The 21,297-nt window shown below is 33.1% G+C and overlaps 2 protein-coding genes across 3 annotated transcripts; one reads left to right on the top strand and one right to left on the bottom strand.

Annotated features, from left to right (window-relative positions):
• The first annotated feature begins 10,685 nt into the window (after positions 1-10,685).
• On the top strand, positions 10,686-11,575 carry LOC137818848 (pectinesterase inhibitor 9). Its single transcript, XM_068622477.2, has one exon. The coding sequence runs from the start codon at positions 10,782-10,784 to the stop codon at positions 11,436-11,438; it is 657 nt and encodes a 218-aa protein (XP_068478578.1). The 5' UTR covers positions 10,686-10,781; the 3' UTR covers positions 11,439-11,575.
• A 2,371-nt stretch (positions 11,576-13,946) lies between these two features.
• On the bottom strand, positions 13,947-20,951 carry LOC137818098 (methionine aminopeptidase 1A). 2 transcript variants are annotated; one of them, XM_068621326.2, is made up of 16 exons: positions 20,809-20,951; positions 20,354-20,404; positions 19,419-19,589; positions 19,130-19,205; positions 18,927-18,974; positions 18,772-18,816; positions 18,270-18,369; positions 16,645-16,696; positions 16,520-16,561; positions 16,242-16,303; positions 16,058-16,156; positions 15,507-15,580; positions 15,326-15,395; positions 14,920-14,985; positions 14,750-14,838; positions 13,947-14,218 (listed from the first exon to the last, which is right to left on the bottom strand). In XM_068621326.2, exons 1-16 carry the CDS (start codon positions 20,877-20,879, stop codon positions 14,141-14,143), a joined length of 1,194 nt encoding a protein of 397 aa, XP_068477427.1. In that variant the 5' UTR covers positions 20,880-20,951; the 3' UTR covers positions 13,947-14,140. The 2 variants fall into 2 exon arrangements, with proteins under 2 accessions (XP_068477427.1, XP_090152160.1); XM_090296034.1 differs by having other exon boundaries at positions 16,641-16,696; positions 20,809-20,933.
• Positions 20,952-21,297: the final 346 nt, after the last annotated feature.

The raw sequence follows: 21,297 nt of genomic DNA, 5'->3' as shown, positions 1-21,297 counted from the left end.
AAAGCCGTTTAGGGTATTAGGTGTGTGACAACAAGTAAGTGGATTTTAAATAATTATAGGTCAATTATCAAGTTTCAAGAAGTGGTATTTTTGTCATAAAGGAAAAATGAAATTACTGAAAAAGATATGAAAATTTGGAACAAGAAGATCTTTGGAGATATTAACAGGACAAAACAAACAACAATAGATAAGATAAGATACCTATACCTAGAGGACGAGAGCATATGACTAAATGAAAATAAAAAGAAAGAAAGGAGAATGAGTTATTAGCTGAACTGAAAAGGGTGATTTTTTTTATAAGTCATTAGAAAAACAAAAGGTTTCATAAGTCAATAGAAAAACAAAAGGTTTCATAAGTCAATAGAAAAACAAAAGGAAAGAGTAAGATGATTAAATTGATAAGTGTCATATTTCATTAATATTTTATATTAAAATACAAACACTTGTAGATATTTATTGATAAAATAACTATAATATAATTCCAATTTTTTAAATTTAAATCTTTTTCACATTTTGTGATTCTAATATGAATAAGAACGATTTATTCCTTCAAATTTGTGTTAATTTCAGAATTCTAGGGATAAATAGATGAAAGAGCAAAAGGAGAATATACAAAGATAAAAAGGGAAAGCTGGAACGCTCCAACACTCGTCTAAACTTGCCTAAGCCAGAATCTTCAAGAGGATCTCACCTAAGCAAGCTTAGTCACACCTAGGTGAGATCACTCCAGAGACGTTAGACTTATTTTCGTCCAATTTGCCTAAACGAGCCCAATCACGCCTAAGCGAGAAGTCACTTAGTCCAAGCTCAACTAGGTTAAATATGAGGTGTGAGACACAACCCTAGACATTATTGGGAGAATAAGAGGTGATAGAAAACCCTAGAGGAGACAACCGTTAAGGAAAAACATCATGGATCTTCTTTTCTTACTTTTCATGCTTGTAATGGCCAACATGAGTGGCTAATTCTATCCTTTGGGATTTGGACTAATTTGTTCAAACTATTATGTATTGAGGTAATATTTAAATATAATATCATGTTCTTGATTGATGATTGATATTGTCATTTTATTTGTAATGTTTGTTTTACCATGATTTTGATCCTTAGATTTAACTGAAAAGTAATTTTAAATTTTTGACCTAAATAATAATGCTTAACATATTTTAATGATAGGACTAGATTTGAAATGTTAATTGCTGTCAACATCTAATCGTAATGATAAAGAGTTTTTATAAATATGCTAGGAATCGATTTGTAAGAGACTTTCTTAATAATTTTATATGTGAGAAAACGATATAAATGAGTTTTATATGGGCATCAATATCAATCAAATTATAGAATATTACTATGGTTTAAAAAAAAATAGTAGGAAGGATGAACTCCAATTCCAATTTTTCCAATTGAACCAACAAACTCTTTAACTTGCTTTCTTTACAACTCTTACAATTAAACACAACAAACTATCATTTTGTTTTCTATTTAGTGAATCTTATACTTGATAATTTAACTGTTCCTTTTTTTTTATCGACAAAGAATAAAAAAATTATAGGAGATACTTTAGAGGTATCTCAACCCTTTAACAAACAAAGTCTTTTAGAACTACATCACAGTAGATAACAAGCTAAGACCCAATTCTAGCACCTAAACTTTTCTGCATAAAACTCCAATACATATACACATAATGTTGTATTACAAGCTCAGAAAAACACCATACACCCCTGCCATACACCTCACGGACTTGACCTAAACCTACTGCTGCCCAAGAACACAAAACCACAATAATACATTCCTTAGGGGTTGTTGCACCCATCTTACTCTTCTATTTCTCCCCTGCTCCAAATAGCAACCTCTATGTTCAAAACAACACTCTCAAAACAACATCAAACCCCCTATAACTAACAAGACTTATGGATGAGGTTTCAGATACCAATTTCCACACCAAAGTTTGGTTTTCGTAGGCCTTGAAGGCCCTGGTGATTCTCATCAATTGCAACAACGTCTTTGAGGAATGCCAAAACAAGAACATGTTGTTCTACTTATAGCTATCGATTCCTCTTTAAGCTCCAAGACTTCAACCAATTCAAGCTAAAAATAAAATAAAATTTTGCAGTATTCTGTATTCAAATCTGCACAAAGAGGTTGATCCTTGGTTCTTGGTCATAGTTGGTTACAACAATAAAATTTCCTACTTCCATCTCCACATATAGCTATTCCAACTTCCATTCTATCTTGCCCATTCCTTCCATGTTGCTTCCCTTACTTCTGCAAAGGCACTCATGTACTTCTATTTCTTCATCCTTTCTTCTTATGGACCCAGCTGACTCACCCTTTCTCCCTGTACAAAATAAACATAAACCACATACCTTCCCAACTTCTAGCCAGGACTAAGTCAAACTACCTTCCCACTTTAACGGTTCCTTGTGATTTTGATATTCATTCTTTGGGACAAATTATTACTTCTGACGCGGTACACTTGTCATAAAATAGTCACCAGTTATCCCTAAAAGATTCAAATTCTATACATTATCACTCTTTCATAAATTGGAAAAAAAATGAAAAGTAGCATTAAAGGTGTGAGAGCGCCAAAAGTAGTAAAAGAGGAGACTAAAAACTATTTCAAGGGAAATTTTCAAGGGAAGGGGAAACTGAAAATGAACTTAAATGGTGTGCAAGTACAATCCATTTATGTGGAGGATAACACATTACTCACAAAGTAATTCAAAAAAGAGGAAATACACAAGAGAATATGGGAGTCCCAAAGGGATGTAATGCTTCATTCATAACATTGATCCCAAAGTCTGAGAATCCTCAATCTCTTGAAGAGTATAAACCCATCTCACTTGTAGGTTGTTTGTACAAGATTCTGACAAAAGTGTTATCTAGAAGGATTAAAAAAGTTATTGAGAAGGTGATAGACGGGTCACAATCAGCTTTTTTATCTAATAGAGGATTATTAGATAGTGTCCTTGTTGTGAATGAAGTCATGGATGATTTGAAAAGAAGGAGGAAAAGTGGGGTGGTTGTAAAACTTGACTTCGAAAAGGCTTACGATTCAGTGAGTTGGGAGTTCCTACTGTACATGATGAGTAGATTAGGTTTTTGTGAAAAATGGATACAGTGGATTAGAGCATGCCTTGAATCAACTACTATATCAATATTAGTAAATGGTAGCCCAACAAAAGAATTCAAACCGTCTAGAGGCCTTAAACAAGGGGATCCGATGACACCATTTTTGTTTTTGATTGTTGCACAAGGTCTGGCTGGACTAGTAAAACAAGCGACAAGAAAAAACTTGTTCTCAGGTTTAAAATTCGGGGATAAAAAAGTGGAGGTGAATCTACTACAATTTGTTGATGACACTCTCTTTGTGTGTGAATCAAATGTACAAAATATTTTGAGCATCAAGGCTATGTTAAGATGTTTTGAATTAAGTTCTGGTCTCAAAGTAAACTTCCACAAAAGTAAAATAGGAGCAATTGGAGTAGACAGGTATGAGGTAAAAATGTACTCGGAGATACTTCATTGCAGCCTAATGGATATACCATTCACATACTTAGGCCTACCTATTGGTGGTAATCAGGCTAGGTGCTCCTTTTGGGATCCGGTATTATCGAAGATAAAAAAAAAAGTGTGAAAATGTAAAATAAAGTCACATTATCCATGTGACTTATGAGAGTAGGTGTAGGTGTAGTTTTTAGGAGGTGTCATAGTAGAAAAAAGTCACACCTCTCATGTGACTTGTTTTTTGTGGGAATTTCAAATGAGTTTTATATGAATTTTCCCACCTATTTTCCAGCACCCTCACACTATAAATAGAGGTGTGGGCTTTTGTAAAATTCAGATTGGAAATTGGTAATAGAGAAACTCTACTCAATTTGAGAGAGAATTGTGAGAACTTGTCTTCTCCTTCACCTTGTCTTATCTTGAGTGCATTTGGTTCTCTCAAGTGGCGGCACTAGCTCACTTATCTTGAAGCCTTCACCATCCAAGTGGCGTGATCATCAAAACCAAGTCCTTCATCTCCATAAGTTCCTCTTTCTTTCATCTCCTAGCTCATTTGAATATAAAACATGTCTTAGTTTACTTTTCTAGCATTTTCATTCGGTATTTTAGTTTGTTTCTGAATTTGCTTCGGTTCATCTTCTCCTTGGCTGTTTCCATTTGTTTCTTCTTCATTTCTAGTTGTTTTGTTCGGTTCAATTCTGTTCTTGAGCTTTTTAAACGGTGCTTTTGCTTTTATACACATTTTAATCGGTTCAATTGGCAATAGATGGATCTTCCATATGAGTTTGGTGTTTGGTGCAAGTTTTGGTGAGTTCTTGAAACATAGAACATTGATCCAATTCTATTAAAAGTGCCTAAGCTATCTCCAACTCAAGTTGATTCCATAGAATGTCAAAGAATCATCTCTATCTTGCTAGTGGAATCATATCACATCATATGAGCAGTTGAAACATGGAAGAAAAACCGTGTATCTTGGGCATCGTAGATTTCTAAAGAAATATCATCTATATCGTAGATTGAAAAAAGCTTTTAACGGATACCAAGAACGTGACATTTGTCCCACTCCCTTAAGTGGTGTTGAAATTTATGAAAAAATAAAAAATGTTAATGTGACTTTTGGAAAAATGAAGAAGAAGCAAACTGTGAGTGAAATATATAAGAAGAGATCAATATTTTTTGATCTTCCGTATTGGTGTAAGTTAGATGTCAGACACTGTCTAGGTGTAATGCACGTAGAAAAGAATGTGTGTGACAGTCTAATAGGAACACTTCTGAACATTAAAGGCAAAACAAAGGATGGTGTGAATGCACGTCTGGATTTGATTGAGATGAATATACGAGAGGAATTGGCACCAAGAGAAGTTGGTAAACGTACATACTTGCCTGCAGCGTGTTACACTTTGTCAAAGAAAGAGAAAACAAGTTTTTGTGAATGTCTGAAAGGTGTTAAGGTACCACAAGGCTACTCTTCAAATGTGAAAAGTCTTGTATCTATGAATGATTTAAAACTAATTGGCTTAAAGTCACATGATTGTCACGTTCTAATGCAGCAATTACTACCGGTGGCTCTTCGTGGAATCTTACCAAAAAATGTTAGGCATACAATCACTCGACTATGTTCATTTTTCAATTCCATATGTAGTAAAGAGATTGACTCTCAGAAGTTGGATGAACTTGAAGAAGAAATAATTGTTATCTTATGTCAACTCGAGATGTTTTTTCCTCCATCTTTTTTTGATATTATGGTACACTTGGTTGTTCATCTTGTAAGAGAAATCAAATTGTGTGGGCCAGTTTATATGCGATGGATGTATCCAGTTGAGCGATACATGAAGATTTTGAAGGGATATGTGAAGAATCAATGTCGTCCAGAAGCTTCCATTATTGAAAGATACATTTCAGAACAATCTATTGAGTTTTGTTCCGAGTACATGTCAAAAGCCAAATGTATAGGAGTTCCTGAAAAAGGTTGGCACTCTCGTAGATTCATAAGTAAATCTTCAAAAGGTGTACATGTCATAAGCAAATCTAGAGAAGAGGTTCTGCAAGCACACTTGTATATCTTGAATAACACTAATGAGGTGTTACCATACTTAGATACACACAAAGACATTGTCAAATATAAAAATCCAAGACAATCAGAAAAATGGGTGTTAATTGAGCATAACAAAACATTCATGTCATGGTTTAAGCAACAAATAATGAATGATCCATCAGCATCTGAAACATTAACATGGCATGCAAACGGTCTCAAATTTGATGTTTTATGTTGTTCTGGCTATGAAGTAAATGGTTGTTTTTTTTACACAAAGTCTCGAGATGATAGGAGTACAGTGCAAAATAGCAGAGTCACCTTGGAGGCAGAGTCTATGCAGTTTTCAACTGCAAAGGATCAAAATCCTGTTGTGGGATCAATGCCTTATTATGGTGTCATAGTAGACATTTGGGAAGTTAATTATACCAAGTTTATTGTACCTTTTTTCAAATGCAAGTGGGTTGACAATAAGACTGGTGTCAAAGTTGATGAATCAGGAATGACTTTGGTTGACTTTCGAAAGATAGGTTATCATGACGAACCATTCATAATGGCACATCAAGCTTCCCAAATTTTCTATATCCAAGATCCTACGTCTGACCACTAGTTTGTTGTGCTACATGGAAAAAAACAACATAATGACCCAGAAGATACAAACAATGACATTTGTGAGATTGAATCACTTGCAAGAACGACCATCAATAAAGAGTATGAGGATGTTGTTGATGTTGTACATGCAACTCGAAATGATCATGACAAAGGAATATATATTTGTATGTGCATGTGATTCATGTTTAGTTTTACAATATATAATTTTAATTATATTTCATATTCTTAATGCTTATCATATTCTTGATAACAGGAACATGGCAGATGATAAAGTTTCTCGTTCAAAAACTGGTAGAGGACCTACCAGATTAAAGAATATGTTTAAAAAGATAAATAAAGATGACAAAATACCTTTGTCTATTGATATCCACACTGGTGTGGCCACTGGGCAATATGCAAAGAAATATAGGAGTTATCTCGGAGTACTGTCTCGTGAAAGGATCTATATCTTAACTGAGTCCTGGGATCACGTGACTGACCACGAGAAAAACATGATTTGGCAAGATATTCTGGTATGTAATTGTTTTTACTTTGTTCAATCTAAAGTTCTTTTATACTTTGTTCTTGTTTGTGAACTAATTCTTTCAAATAATGTAGACGCATTACAAGATCCCGAATGTGGAAACCTTGAAAGCGAAGGTTTTTTCTGATGTGGGTGTCAAGTTTCGTCAGTTCAAATCAAAATTGACAACAGATTTTATATATGGTGTAAGGAAAGAAGAAAATCCTTGTACAAAATATGCATCCCTTGATGAAGAAACTTGGCAGCAGTTTGTGCAGATTCGACAAACTGAAAATGGCAGGTTAATATCACTTTTATATTTGAATATAGTTTATATAATGTATTATTAAATTTTGAATGTTATGATAGGAGGTTCGAAACAAAGCAAAAGTCAGTCAGAGACATAATGATACCCCACACTTATTGTCCCGTGGTATTTATAAGTTGTTAGAGCAGAAAATGCTTGAAGAAAAGATTAAAGCACGTTCTACTTCCATTGAGGAAATGAATAGTGTAGATTCTTTGAGGCCTCCATCCCCACCACCCCGACATGAGATGTGGAAGGGTGCCCGTATAAACCCATCAGGGACATGGAGTTCTAAGTCTACAGAACAAACAGTTGAACAAATTGTAAGAAATATCTTTTCTATGTGTTATTTTAAATTCAATGTGTTCAACTTTGACAATTTCTTTTCATTTGTTTTAGGATTCTCTTGCTGAGCAATCAACACAGGGGACTTTTAATCCATGTGGTCGCAATGATATTCTTAATGTTGCTCTCGGATGACCTGAGCACCCTGGATGTGTTCGTGTAGCTGGATATGGGGTTGGGATTCAATCATACTTTGGACATTCATCACATAGCAAGGAACAATCCTCCAATCAACCTAGCCAAGAGTATTTACTTACGTGAGCAGTTAAAGCAGTGGGGAATCTTGGACAATGGGCGAAAGCCCGATCCAGCAATATCGCGTGAGTGAAGAAGGGCAATGCCGCTTGTAAAGCTCTTTCGTCGAGTGCGCGATCATGACAGGACTCGAGGAAGAAGCCCCGGCTAACTCCGTGCCAGCAGCCGCGGTAAGACGGGGGGGGGGGGGGGGGGCAAGCTGAGGTAACTCAAGAGCTTAGAAAAAGCTTCATGGAGGAGTTTAATGTGCGAATGGAAAGGGAGTTCAAAAAGCGATTGGAGGGTTTAGGAATCTCTCAGCAACCTCCTACTATGGTAGAAGATGAACCACCTCCGCTTCCTATTAAGAAAGTCAGCACTAAAGGGAGTTGTTCGGCGGTTGATCTATCGGGAGATGACTTTGGCTAGCCAATGCGAGTTATATGCTGAGTGTAATTCTTTGACCCGATTCGTTGCCTTGGGTAAGTGTTATGAAGGGGTCACAATGTTACACAATGTGCCTCTTCCTTCTAATTTCATGAAGGTCACAGTGGAGAAGGTCCTTTATGGTGATCTTGCAGTTCCTGTGCCGACATCAGAAGTCACAATTGTAGCAGAGGCATTACATACTTTCGTTGCCTGGCCTAGACATCTCGTCAAACCTATAGACTCTACGGTATATCTTTGCACTAATACTAATAAATTATATATCAGATATATTACATTCTAATTAATTTAAGTATTTGTTTGTTTGTTGATGAGTAGCAGGAACCTAAGACAAAACTGCCTCTAGGAAAGAAGAAAATATTCTCCATTGATGATCCTCTGGCGGCATTGGTGGAAGTTGCTACAGCTTTAGATACAACCGTCTTAGAGATTCCATGGGATGCCAATGTTTTTGGAAGGCATAGTAATCTACCGTTGTACGTTCACATGTCAGATTTGTTGGACCTTGCATCCGGAGATCAAGAGATTAACATAACAGTTCTGCAATTATGGATGATGTAAGTTCAAATATTAAAATCTTTATACTTTATTTATTAAATATATTAGTACTAACTTATTGAAATTTAGGTATCTTTTTGGATTATGCTTGGATGAGGGGAAACACAATATATATGGGTTTTTAAACCCTCAAGTCATTCAATTAATTGGAAACAAGAAGTCGGAAACATAAACATACATCACCACTACCTTAAAGAATGGTGGAAAACAAATTTATTTTGCTCCGTACATCCATGAGTAAGTCCTTATTTATTAAATAAGTGATAATAAATTATTGAAATAAGATAAACTAATTAATTGATTTGTTATATAGGCATCAATGGCAAATATTGATCATATTTGTTCAACATCATACCGCTGGATGGTTTTGCTCCTTGCATAAAAAAACCCCTACCTATTTTAAAAACATTATAGATAGGTACGAAAGTTTCATTTAACATTTATTATTACTTATACATTATATAATGTTATGTATTTTAACATGAAATCTTATTATATTAGTGCTTATTCTGGATATAATATGTTGTGTGGAAGGAGAAGTTCAAACGCACCAAAACTCACTTGGATGTACCTTAAGGTATTTAAAGTATATTTGTTCACTCAATTTAATGTGTTTCACTCACTCATTTAATACATTTATTTTCACATGTAGTGCAACAGGCAATTTGGAAATTATGAGTGTGGTTATTATGTTATGCAGTGGATGTTGACTATTTTGCAAGTTAGAATTAATAAAGGTTGGGATCAGGTATAATACCTCAATACAATAAACACTTTAAAATTTGGGGTTTATTATTCATGCACTAATTTCAAAAAATTTCAAATGTCACAGTTCTTCAACGATCAACACCCGTTAGATTCGGAAGCATTGGAGTATGTGAGAACAACATGGTCAAAGTATTTTGTAACCATGTATAACACTTTAGGATAGATAAATCATTAGAATGACAAACTTTTTCATATATTAGCTAAACTTTTTTGTATAATACTATAATTTGTTGTATGTAATTTTTATATTTAAATTATGATTTTAAATGTTTTGATTTTCTGTTTTTGAAAATTTTATGCAGGTTTGAGATTTTTTTTAAAAACAATTTTTTTTTTCAATTCATACATATTACGACAGTTCCCCTGGAACCGTCTTTAAAGAACCTACTTACAACGACGGTTTAAAAGTCCCTCAAAAAAATTTTAAAGAAAATTCGAAACCATTTATAACGGCGGTTACATCAACCGTTGTGAAAAACCCCCACTTTTTGACGACGGCTCTTCAACTATCGTGAAAAACCTCCAATAATGACGGTTCTGAAACCGTCTTTAAATGTTGATTTTAATCGTCGTTAATATACCTTTTTGTACTAGCGTAATAACTCTTTCTATTAAAATGCATATCAGTTAAAATATCACGATTCGATTGTGACTTGACACATCTTACTTATATCACGGGATAATTGAAGTGTCCTGCAAGTTATTTAAATGACTCACTTGCAAAATTAAGAATCAATAATTCATGAATGTGTCCCTTCCAAAATTAAGAACTAATATTTCATATAATGAAGCATCATCATAGTTTTAGTCATCAAATTGTAAGCATAATTATGGTTTGCCTTACTACTTAATCTTCTAAATCACATGTCTTCTAGTATCCCCTTGTTTTCCAAGGGACAAAGAACCGCAAGTGTAGCATTAAAAAGTTTAACGTTGCCCCTCGATCCCTACTCATTCAAGTTTCGTATTAACTTTTCCTTACTAATTAAGCATCATATATTCCATATCCCTTTTTACTTGCCACTTGCATGGATTCCTTAAAATCTTTATTCAAAAAAGTCTAACCTCAATTTTAAACGTGTAATCACTAAAGTTTGAACCACATATTTACTTCACATACCACCGCCCTCAATCAAATAAAATAAAAACAAGTTTCTTAAACTAGGTTTTACTCCAAACAAGTATTTTCTTGGTAACATTTATGAGAAGAATGTCTTAGCATCCACACATAAGATAACAACATAATGTAATCAATGCTATATTTTATCATCTTTGATTTTTCATTTGACCGACCCAACTCCATTTATAATTTTATTTTCAATCCTATTCATGTGATGTGATGTGAAGAACTCTATTTAAGCATCACACCCCATTGCCATTTTCATCAACCAAAATCTCCTTTATACCTTTGAAAGCTCTCTGCCATTAGGCTCACAGCTAACCGAAAGCTTTACTTGAGACTCAACTTTGACATGGCACAACTCAACCTCACATTGTTTGTTGTTTTCCTCTCTCTCTTATTCTCATTTCTTGCTGCCCCAGTTGAGCCATCATCATTGACAAGGCACAGAAATCCTAAAACAATGGCCTACATAGAGTCCTCTTGCAATGGCACCCTCTATCCCAATCTCTGCATCCGTTGTCTAGCACAATATGCCAAATCCTCCTTAAATGGCCCACAACACTTGGCTCAACATGCCCTCTCAGTGAGCCTCTCTAGGGCAGTCCAAACAAAAGGGTACCTTTTGAAAGTGGCAAAGGAACTTCAAGCCATCAAGAGCAACAAAAGAGAGTACCTAACAGTGCAAGATTGTGTGAACCAAATCACTGATAGTGTGGAACAAATAAGCCAAGCCATGAAAGAACTACGTAGGTTCAACCAGCATGGATCAAGCATGAATGATAAGATGTTGTGGCACATAAGCAATGTTGAAACATGGGTGAGCACTGCTTTGACAGATGCTAGTAGTTGTGTGTACTCATTTCCTGGGCATAGGATGAGTAAGAGAATGGCTTCTATTAAGGTTAAGGCCATGAATGTTGCACAAGTTACAAGTAATGCTCTTTTCTTGTTTCATAGATATGCATCTACCTACCAGAAAGCCACAATGACCACCAATAATTCCTAAACCTAACTTGCTTTATCTTTTTACCACCCATTGTTTGTTCATGTGTATGATACACATTTTTTTTCTTTGGGTAGGTTATGATTCCTGTTAATTTTTGGTGTAATCATGATATTAAAAAATTAATCTCATCATTGTTTATGTTTATTTGTGTTATTAGCAATTTGTTATTGGTTATCAGGGTCAAGTTTAGACAAGTGATCAAGGCCTGCACATGAAGGGAGAGTTTTCCTGAAGGCTTCGAATATTATTTGACAAATTATGTGTTTATATAAAAATGAGTTTCATTTTTATTTAATATTTATTTAAGAAAAAACACTACCAACTTCTCCAATAAAACATTTATGACTTATAATATCATGAAAGTTTATATAGAATTTTCACTAATTAATAGAAACCCATGTTTAGAGATCAAAATAATTAGTTGCAATAATAACTAAATTAGAAACAATTTTATAAACTAAAAAAAATAGTTTCTAAATTATTTTCTATTATTGTGAAATAATTTCTAAATTGGTATCTAATTAGCTACCAAGGTTTTAACTACCAATTATTTATATTCTAAATTTGGTAGCAAAAACCTTAGTTGCTAATTAGATATCAATTTAGATAACAATAATAAAAACTAATTTAGAAACCAAAAATTTATTTAGTCTCTAAAATAGTTTTTAATTTAGTCACTATAACAACTAATTATTTTTTGTCTCTAAAATTAGCTTTGATTTCATGATTTTCTTGTAGTGTTTCTGATTTGACAAGAAAAACTAGTTTGATATTAATTATAATTTTTATTAATGATGTGATTAATTATTTGCTAAAGAATGAAATATATCTTTATTATTTTCATCAAGCTTAATTAAGTTTTAAAAATCTCAATTTGAATATTTTGAAAGGAATTTCTATTAAAACTTCTTGGTTTTTGAATATTTAAAATATTTTTATTTTCACCTAAATATATTTTTAGTATGATTTTATCAACGAGATGACGTTGTTATTTTTATCTTTTTATTTCTAATTTGTTCATTAACTCGTGTATTTTCTCTTCAATTTCTTCGAACTCGCCACTCAATTTACTTTCCAAAGGAAATGAGTTTTCAAAAAAAGAAAGAAGTAAGGTGAAAGAGATACTAATACTAATACAATCACCTCATTTTATTACCTCATACTAATACTAATACTAATCCATGAATAAAAACAATCACCTCATTTTATTAATAAGAATCAACGAAAAATACTAATACGAAAATAAAAATATATTAAACACTCAACTAAAAGAAAGTTTTTAAGAGAGATTAAATTAAAAATATTAATATATAAGACGGTACGAATTAGAATTTAATTAAGTTTTTCCATTGGTAGAAAAATATTTTAGGAGTAATTGACTAATGCTATATTATATTAGCTGGCAAAAGTAAATTTAAGCAAAAGAAAACATTGCAATGAAAGGAGAGTTATTCTTAACGTAGGAATGGGAACATAAATAGCATGTTGACATTAGTTCTCAAGTGCATTAGTTCATTATATTGTTGTAGTAATAATTATTAATAAAAATAGGTTTTGAAAACTCTTCTATTATTCATGGTCAACACCATCTTAGAAGTGGTGGTCTTTACTCAGAATAATAATTAATACAATAACAATTCTTTTTGAAAAGCACTTCATTACATATATACTTATAATAATATAATCATAATCTGGTTATGTTGGAAGTATATTTATAATCTTATACATTATATCGGAAAACTATAGTTATATTTAATTTTGTGTATAAAATGTAGCAAGAAATAATAAGGAACCGATAGTGGGAGAAACAGAAAGACATACATGGATGAGCATGGCCAAATCCAATTATTGGTTCAGATTTCAATTTGAAAATAAACTCTATTATTTTAATAACTTTTTAAAAGTATAAACTCTTAAAGTGTCTTTATCTAAAATATCATATTCTTAAGCACACTACAAAATATCAAACATGAATATAATTTCTATTTGCACACACTTCTTTATAAAGAATTTTAAAAAACAAAAAGAAATTTTTTCTCAATGATTTACAGAAAAGAGAAAAATGAGTTGAAAAGGTCAAGAAAGAAAAAGATAAAATAAATAATTTTACAAGTTAAGAACAACCCATAATTTCTAACTTTATATTTTTCAACTGATGGGAAATTTTATTTCATTTTTTTATTATCCCCTTCTAGAAATACTTAAATATCAATACTTAAATACTTTTGTTACTTAAAAATTTTAGAAAACTATTATACAAAGTGCTACTAAATGAACAGGCAAAAACAATAGCATGTTGCATTGACATACTTTTCAATGTTTTACCCAATTGCATATAATATATGATCTTTGGAAACATGCCTCTAATGATGGAAACGAAGAACAGACAAATAGAAGTACAATAATTAAATTTCTACAAAACATTAACCCAAAAATGTGGTAATTAAGACCTGGTGGTCAAAACTTGGTTAAGACATTATTATTGTCTTAATTACCAAAGCATAGAAATAACACAAGGCAAAATTGTTGAATTAATTTTCTTCGATTACATAAAAATATCCTTGATCATACTTTTCACCTAAACTCAATTGAATTTTTCTTGTTTTTTTGTATACCTTACAATCACGATGATACCAAAACCAGATAAATACTTCCTATATTTTAACACTGAGCATCTGTCCCCATAATACTGATTCACCCAATTATGAATTTAGCCAAGGAAAAACATTTGGTGATGTCTGCAACCTCCCTGTTAAGACTTCAACACCAGTATCTGTCACCTAATTATCATGAAAACCATGAACTATATTAGATAGCTTCAATCATCTAAAAATAGTCATCATCTACTAATCTATACTTCAGAGACCAAATATAAGTCTAAATTAAAATCACTAATTCACTGACCAAAACAAAGATAGACAAGCCACCATGGTTTTAAATAGCAGTGTAATTAAAACATAGATATTTTGCATAAGATTATTGGTTTGAACCTACATTATTATACCAAAAAAAATTAAACCTACATTGTACCAAGACATTGTTTGGTATCCTAATAGTTTGCAAAGGCTTAGTTGCACATTATAAAAGTTACATGCTTATATCACATCAATATCATTAACATTGTATATAAAGGTGACAAAGTAAAGAACTAGTGGTTACTGAAAATTCCAACCAAAGTTTAAAATTATGATGATTTTCTCTAATTATTTATCACCTTTCAGCTCATCAAGACTCTGTTTAAATCGGCAGGAAAAAATGAAGAGAATGGCCAGACTACTGTAATAGGACTCAGAAAACAAAAATGCACTTACCAGCAGAGTGTGCTCAAATTGAGCACTTCGTTTACCATCAGCAGTAACAGCAGTCCATCCGTCAGGCCACATGCGATCGCGCCAGACACCTATTAAAAAAATAAAATTAGAATTGTTGCATGTGTTCATCAGTTATCTGTTTTAAGTGATTTTAGAAAGTGTAGGTATACCAGCATTGATCATTGGTTCAATTGTAAAAGTTTGTCCAGCCTTCATCACACCAACTGCTTTATTTCCTGTAAGTGGTTAAGGTGTATACATTCTACATGTTCTGTTTCTACTTTCTAGCCATCTTTGTTCTTTATTGCAAGGATAGAAAGCTAGAGGTGCATATTGAATGTTTCTAGGAAGTGATGGTATGTGCAAGAGGATTGTCAATAGAAAGTGAATGTCTAACATCAATAGAACAATTTCTAGTTTTGCAAGCCCTTATAACTACGAAAACAATTGCTCACTTTATATTAATAAATTTATATACTGTGCTGAACGATAAGATCAAACATCAGAGGATGCAAAAAACAATTTCCAAAAATGCATTCCAATACCCTGCAGTGCTTAAAAACTAAGGAAGGATACTTGCATAATGAGGAATGTTTGGTGCACAATGGAAGAGCTCCCCAATTCCATGACCACAATATGATTTTACCTAAGGGGCCAAGGAAAAAATGGATAAGGAACAGATGATAAGAATTCACTATAGTGAACTAATAAAAATAAATAGATTAAGAAAATAAAGCATCAAAAAGTAAAAAATTACCACTGAGAAGCCAGACATTGAAGCATGACGATTAATAACTTCACCAATTTCACGGAATCGTATCCCAGGTTTAACTGAATTTAGCCGAAAAAAGGAGAATCAGGATCCCATAGTTTAAATTATTAAAATATTATATACATTTTAATTATATAAGTATTTTAAACCAAAAAAAAAACACAATAGAATCAGAATGCAAAATGCATACTTGTATGGTCATTCGTAATCATCAATTATTAATACTTTCAATGCATATTTATCTACAACATATCAAGTAGCTAATACATGATTCACTACTTACTCAACATGTTCTGATGTCCTATGGTTAGATGGTTTATTACATTAAAATTTGGGATTTAGGAGATAGGACCAAATCAACAATTTTAAGACCAAATTTGTAATTTTGTTTATGAATAACAAATTTTAAGATACACATCAGACAAAAAAACAAACAAGAGATCCATGACTGTTATAATGATTCAAAAAATTCAATTATATTTGAAACTTAAACAAGACACAGAAATTTCAGAATTGAAATCAAATGGGATATATACCAATGGATATTGCCTTCTCCAAACACTCATAAGTGCATTTAACTAGTTGGCGAGACTCTTCATCAACATTTCCAACAAAGTATGTTTCATTGAGATCACCTGCATAACAATTAACAAAATTAACCAATAATCGATTTATAAACTTAAAGGGAACTGTGAAGCATATACATGCTAAGCAACTTACCATGAACACCTTTATAGTACACAGTGACATCAACATTTACAATGTCACCATCCTCAAGCTTCCTGCACAATGACTATATTATAAAGAGAATATCTCAAGTTTAACCTTATCATGCCTCAGTGAGTCAGTGGCACTTAGACTGATCAAGTCTCAAGTACCACGGAAGCACCAGTCAGGAAAGTTAGTTTACAATAATTACAGCCACAAGAAAAACTGAATACTGACAACAAAGAAAAACCACAGTATGAATAGATTTGAAAGGCCACAGCAAACTCTACCTTGCATCAGGGATTCCATGGCATATTACTTCATTAACTGACCTGTTATATAGTGCAAATTTCACTCTTAAAATATACCTAGACAATATGAGAAAAATATGACATTACAGAAGAAAAGTACCTACGTGCAGCAAGATTTAGGAAAGAAATGGTAATTGAGAGGCGATGGATATCCACCTGCAAAGGTAAAAAGTAAAAAAAAAATATTATCACCAATGACTATCTGTAATAAACAAAACACAATGACATCAAGAAACTCAAGGAACCACGGTAGTTGATTCGTGATACATTTATGTATCAGAGAGCTTATATTTTGAATCGGGAATCGTTTGGTGAATAGTAAGATTCATAAACATTTAAACAATATAACATATAAATATGTAAAGATATAATTAATAATATCAACCACATTAACGAGTGATTGTATAACCCGGCATATTAGGTTAATGTTATAATGATTGGATTGGGCTGGGTGTATGGCCCAACTCCTTTGTTAAATGGAAAAAAAATATTTGGGCTGATAAATGTTTGGCCCAAGGAGAATAAGAAAGAAAGAGACAACATTAGGGTTGTCTTCTCTCATATGCACAGCTGCCTCTTCATTTTCCATGGGCGTTGTCGCTACCGCTGCCTCTTTGTTTTCGCATGGGCTCCTCTACACACTAAAGAAACCCTTCATGGCAAATGGAGCAAGGAAGAGCAAGAATTGGTATGTATCTCTTCTAGCTCACAGTAAAATTAATCAGGTTAGGGTTTTTTCAAACCGGGTCATGCAACCCCACCCATTTTGGAGTGAGACCCAAATCCACGATTCAGGCTAAGTTTCTTGTTAGAATTGCGATTCCAAGTGTGATACGAACGACACATCACTGATTTAGGGGCACAAACAAGTTTTCCTACTATATATATCGTGGGGAACGATACATCACTGATTTAGGGGCACAAACAAGTTTTCCTACTATATATATCGTGGGGGCTGCAAATCGTATCGCAAATCATGTATCCTGCGATACTTACAACCATGCAAGGAGCCATCTTGGAAACAGAATTACAACAAGGCCTACTCTCAGTGTAATGCTCATCACTTTTCCAGGACTATGCATTTCTGGTAAGCAGAGAGATTGGCCCCCTATTTTCGATGAAAGTAAATTTCTTTTTCCTATAATAGATTATTGGAATGAATAGTACAACAAAAGGAGGAAGGGGGAAAGAATGCAATTCTTTCAAAGTTTTACACAGCATTACAGAGATATTTCTCTGTATTCTACAATAAATTATTAGATCCCTAAATAACAGGAAATACATACTCAACACTAACCAGATAGAGTAATGCCAACATTTTCTATACAAGAAAATAAAATGCACAACATACATCAGGGAAATGAGATAAATTATAAAGATTAGAAGACCCGACACAGCACCCTTCTACTCCAGATTTCCAATTTCTTAAAGAGAGTTTCGAAAAAGAAAAGGATTATTTTCCCAAAAGTAATTCATCCCAAACTTGTATTTAATTTAGGTATTGCAATATTACTATTTGCATGCATGTTTTAAAAAGAAAATGCAAAAGATATTATAAATAGATACTGAGTATTTATTTAGGGTTTATATATTTATTTATAAATAGAAAAATAGACTGCTAATTTGAAGCATCTTAGCTTCATTCATTGATTGATAAATTAACTAAAACTCAATAACTAAAGCTGGTAAATTTTGAAGTGTGTTAAAATGAAATCACTAAAATTAGCACCTGCAGCAATAGTTGCCTCATGAACAACTCTATCAATCTCATCAGTCGTCACACCGGGCTGAATAATACGAGCAGCTGCATCCAACACCTCCCTCGCAATCTACAAAGTATAAATCAATTCACAATTAATGAGACCCTAAAGTTTACACAAACACAAAATAGAAAATAAACAACTATGTAAAAGACCTTCCATCACCAAAGTTTACTCATATTAAACAGCTCCTCAATTTGTCACTGAATTCAAAAACATGATTTTTTAAGTAATTTTTCTATTTTCTGACATTTATAAATACATAGTATTAGTTATTTAACTAATATAAAAAAAAAAATCAGTAAAACAGTCATCCTACTACCCAGTATCCTGCTATCGCATTTTAAGATATGATAGTCTGTTGTTCTACGCCACTATATGATTTATAACTATGACAGAGATGGCAGGCAGACAGGTAAAAAATCATCCTATTAGAAAATCTACAGAGACAAAGAGTAGCAAGGAACTTACCCGACAAGTTTCCCTCATTCTCTCAATTTGATCTGGAGACTTAACCTACACATTAATTCAAGTTAGAATGTAGAATAAAAAGAATAAAGAAAATGTCCAATTCGATCTTTCATTTCATAATAAATCATCTACTCGTGTATTGTAAAATTACCCACCTCAACAGTATGTTGCAGACCACTATTGGGCTCAATTTTGGGAATTCCCTAGAAGTTAAACACCAAAAGAAATAAAAACAATTCAGCAACCAATGGACCCTCCTCTAAGTAATCAAAAGATAACTTCCAAAGGTATTTAAGCAAAATAAGTTAAATCAGGGAAGACACTAAGCATTTAAATAGGAAGAATTCGGATAACTTACATCATCAGCCCAATCTGGTTTATCTATTTGATCTGAGACAAACCGTTTAATAGAAATGGGATATGGCCGCAGTGATCTAGCAAGAGCAAAAGTTAAATTTTGGTTTCAACAATTAAACAAATAATTAGCAGTAAGAATTAATGAAAAGAAGGGGAACAATGAACAATCACAAAAGGCCTCTGAAATGGAAAAACGAGAAATATCATTTCTGATAACGAACACAAGAACTAGTATTATTTAAATTGTGGGGATTTGAATGTTTATAGTATGAAGATATTCAAAGCCCTACCCGGTCCAATCAAAGTAAGGAAGCTTTGGTGTTCGAGACTGCCCTCTCTTCAAACAATATAGCCAACCTTCACCAAGTGAGCCTGAATTTTGTGTGTCAGGTGATGATAGTTTTGCCTTCAGATGCACTGATTTGTGCGAGCTCCATGAAGACTTGAAACATTCCTGAGAGCTGTCAAAAGATATCAAAATTGGATCAAGTATAAAGGATATGAAGACTGTGAGAAGTAAATTTCAGCAATAATAAGTATCTAAAAATTCACTGTTCTCTCATTAGCAACCAGGGTCAACCACAATTTCTACATGGTGCCATCTGGGGCAACAATGGCATCCCCTTCACTACAGTGGTTTTGGGACTAGCTGCTATCTGGTATGTAAAACACTAATGGCATTCTTTGATAAACATAGAATACTGGTATTATATTCCATGAAGATTATGAAGACAATTAGCACTTATAGGAACCAGAAGGGCCATTTATCACTTTCAAAATATTTAAAGAACTGAAGTCTTGTGTAGAATGACTTTCTAAAAAACTAAACAGAAAAAAACACCTTCACAACTCCCGTAAATTTACTCTAAAAGACTAGCATTAAGTGGCTATATCAAATTATATCAGTCCACTGAGACTCAATGCATGTTGGGTTTAAAATGTCCAAAAAGAGGATCCAAGTGAAGCCAGAGTCTATTTGTGTGTTTGGTCCCATGATTTAGATGTGGTTTCTCAAGTTTACTGGAAGCTAGTAGTTATTCATACCTTCCACGTGGTTTTTCACTTTTTAACAGTTGTCCAAACACATATTATATTTGATTTAGCATAAATATAATAATTCACAAATTAAAGACACCGGTACAAACACACTGTCCATCAATGACAGCAGAAAAACAAAGGATTTCGAAATGCAAATATAACAGGCAAAGTAGGAAGAGTCACAAACCAGAAGGCCGAACCTTCGCGTGGAAGCTTCAACTCCATGCATTTTGGGCACCTGAGGTAAAAAAGAGAAAAATTAAATTAAAAATATCCCCTTCACGTATTCTTTATCATCATCACACCAAACCATAATCACCCAATTGCAAGATCACCATAAACAACCCGAAGATTGCTTCTTTTTCACCATCTCTATTGATCAAAACCACCAGCATATCAATGCAACACTTTTGGGTAAAGGAAAACATCAAATTTACAAGCTGCCAGCAGCAGCAAAAACAACAACTTATGCTAAAACCATGAAACCCTCTTTTGATCAATGCCAAAAGCTAAGACCTTGCCACATATCAATTACAAAAACATACAATCCAAAACAATTTAAATTAAAAAAAAAAAGTGGCCACAGTTATGCTACTAGTGAGCAGCTATAAACAACAGAGAGAGAGAGAGAGGAAAGAGTACTGAAGATTGGCGGGTTTTCCACAGTTAGCGCAAGAGAGGGTGTTTACGGGCACATCAGATTCACCAGCCATCGATTGCAAAGAGCTCAAACTTAGGGTTGCTGAGGAAGGAACAGAGAATGAAACAATTAACGGTGGAGAGAGGAAACATTTTATAACTTCGTGTTGGGGCTTTTGCTTCCTGCACCCACTCAATTCTAACCTGCACCCAATGAACTTTTGAAATTCCAAAATTTTCCTTCATTTTGAAATTGAATTTGGTAAATACACCTTAAATTTCGAAATTTATAATAAAATTATCTGGATTCTTGAAAGTGCATTAGTTTGATATTTTTATTTACTTTCCTAAGAATATTGGAAATGTAAACAATCATAAATTCAGATATTAACACTGTTGAATGTTATATTGCTTACTTTCAAAATTATATCCACAGTAAATTTTAATGAACTTATAAATTTTTATACTAATAATATACCAAAATTGAACTAC

The sequence above is a fragment of the Phaseolus vulgaris genome, chromosome 10 (genome assembly GCF_051622355.1).
Source record: "Phaseolus vulgaris cultivar YP4 chromosome 10, ASM5162235v1, whole genome shotgun sequence".
Classification (NCBI taxonomy): domain Eukaryota; kingdom Viridiplantae; phylum Streptophyta; class Magnoliopsida; order Fabales; family Fabaceae; genus Phaseolus; species Phaseolus vulgaris.
This window is presented reverse-complemented; position numbering and strand designations above follow the sequence as displayed.

What these genes read in the sequence shown, in the direction of transcription:
- LOC137818848 (XM_068622477.2), top strand. Translation starts at nt 10,782, where the DNA reads ATGGCACAACTCAACCTCACATTGTTTGTTGTTTTCCTCTCTCTCTTA.
- LOC137818098 (XM_068621326.2), bottom strand. Translation starts at nt 20,879, where the DNA reads ATGGCTGGTGAATCTGATGTGCCCGTAAACACCCTCTCTTGCGCTAAC. An exon ending in CGCGAAGGTTCGGCCTTCTG is followed by an intron (nt 19,590 to 20,353) that starts GTTTGTGACTCT and finishes ATCTTTTGACAG; the next exon opens with CTCTCAGGAATGTTTCAAGT. An exon ending in GGAGAAGGCAATATCCATTG is followed by an intron (nt 15,581 to 16,057) that starts GTATATATCCCA and finishes GGCTAAATTCAG; the next exon opens with TTAAACCTGGGATACGATTC.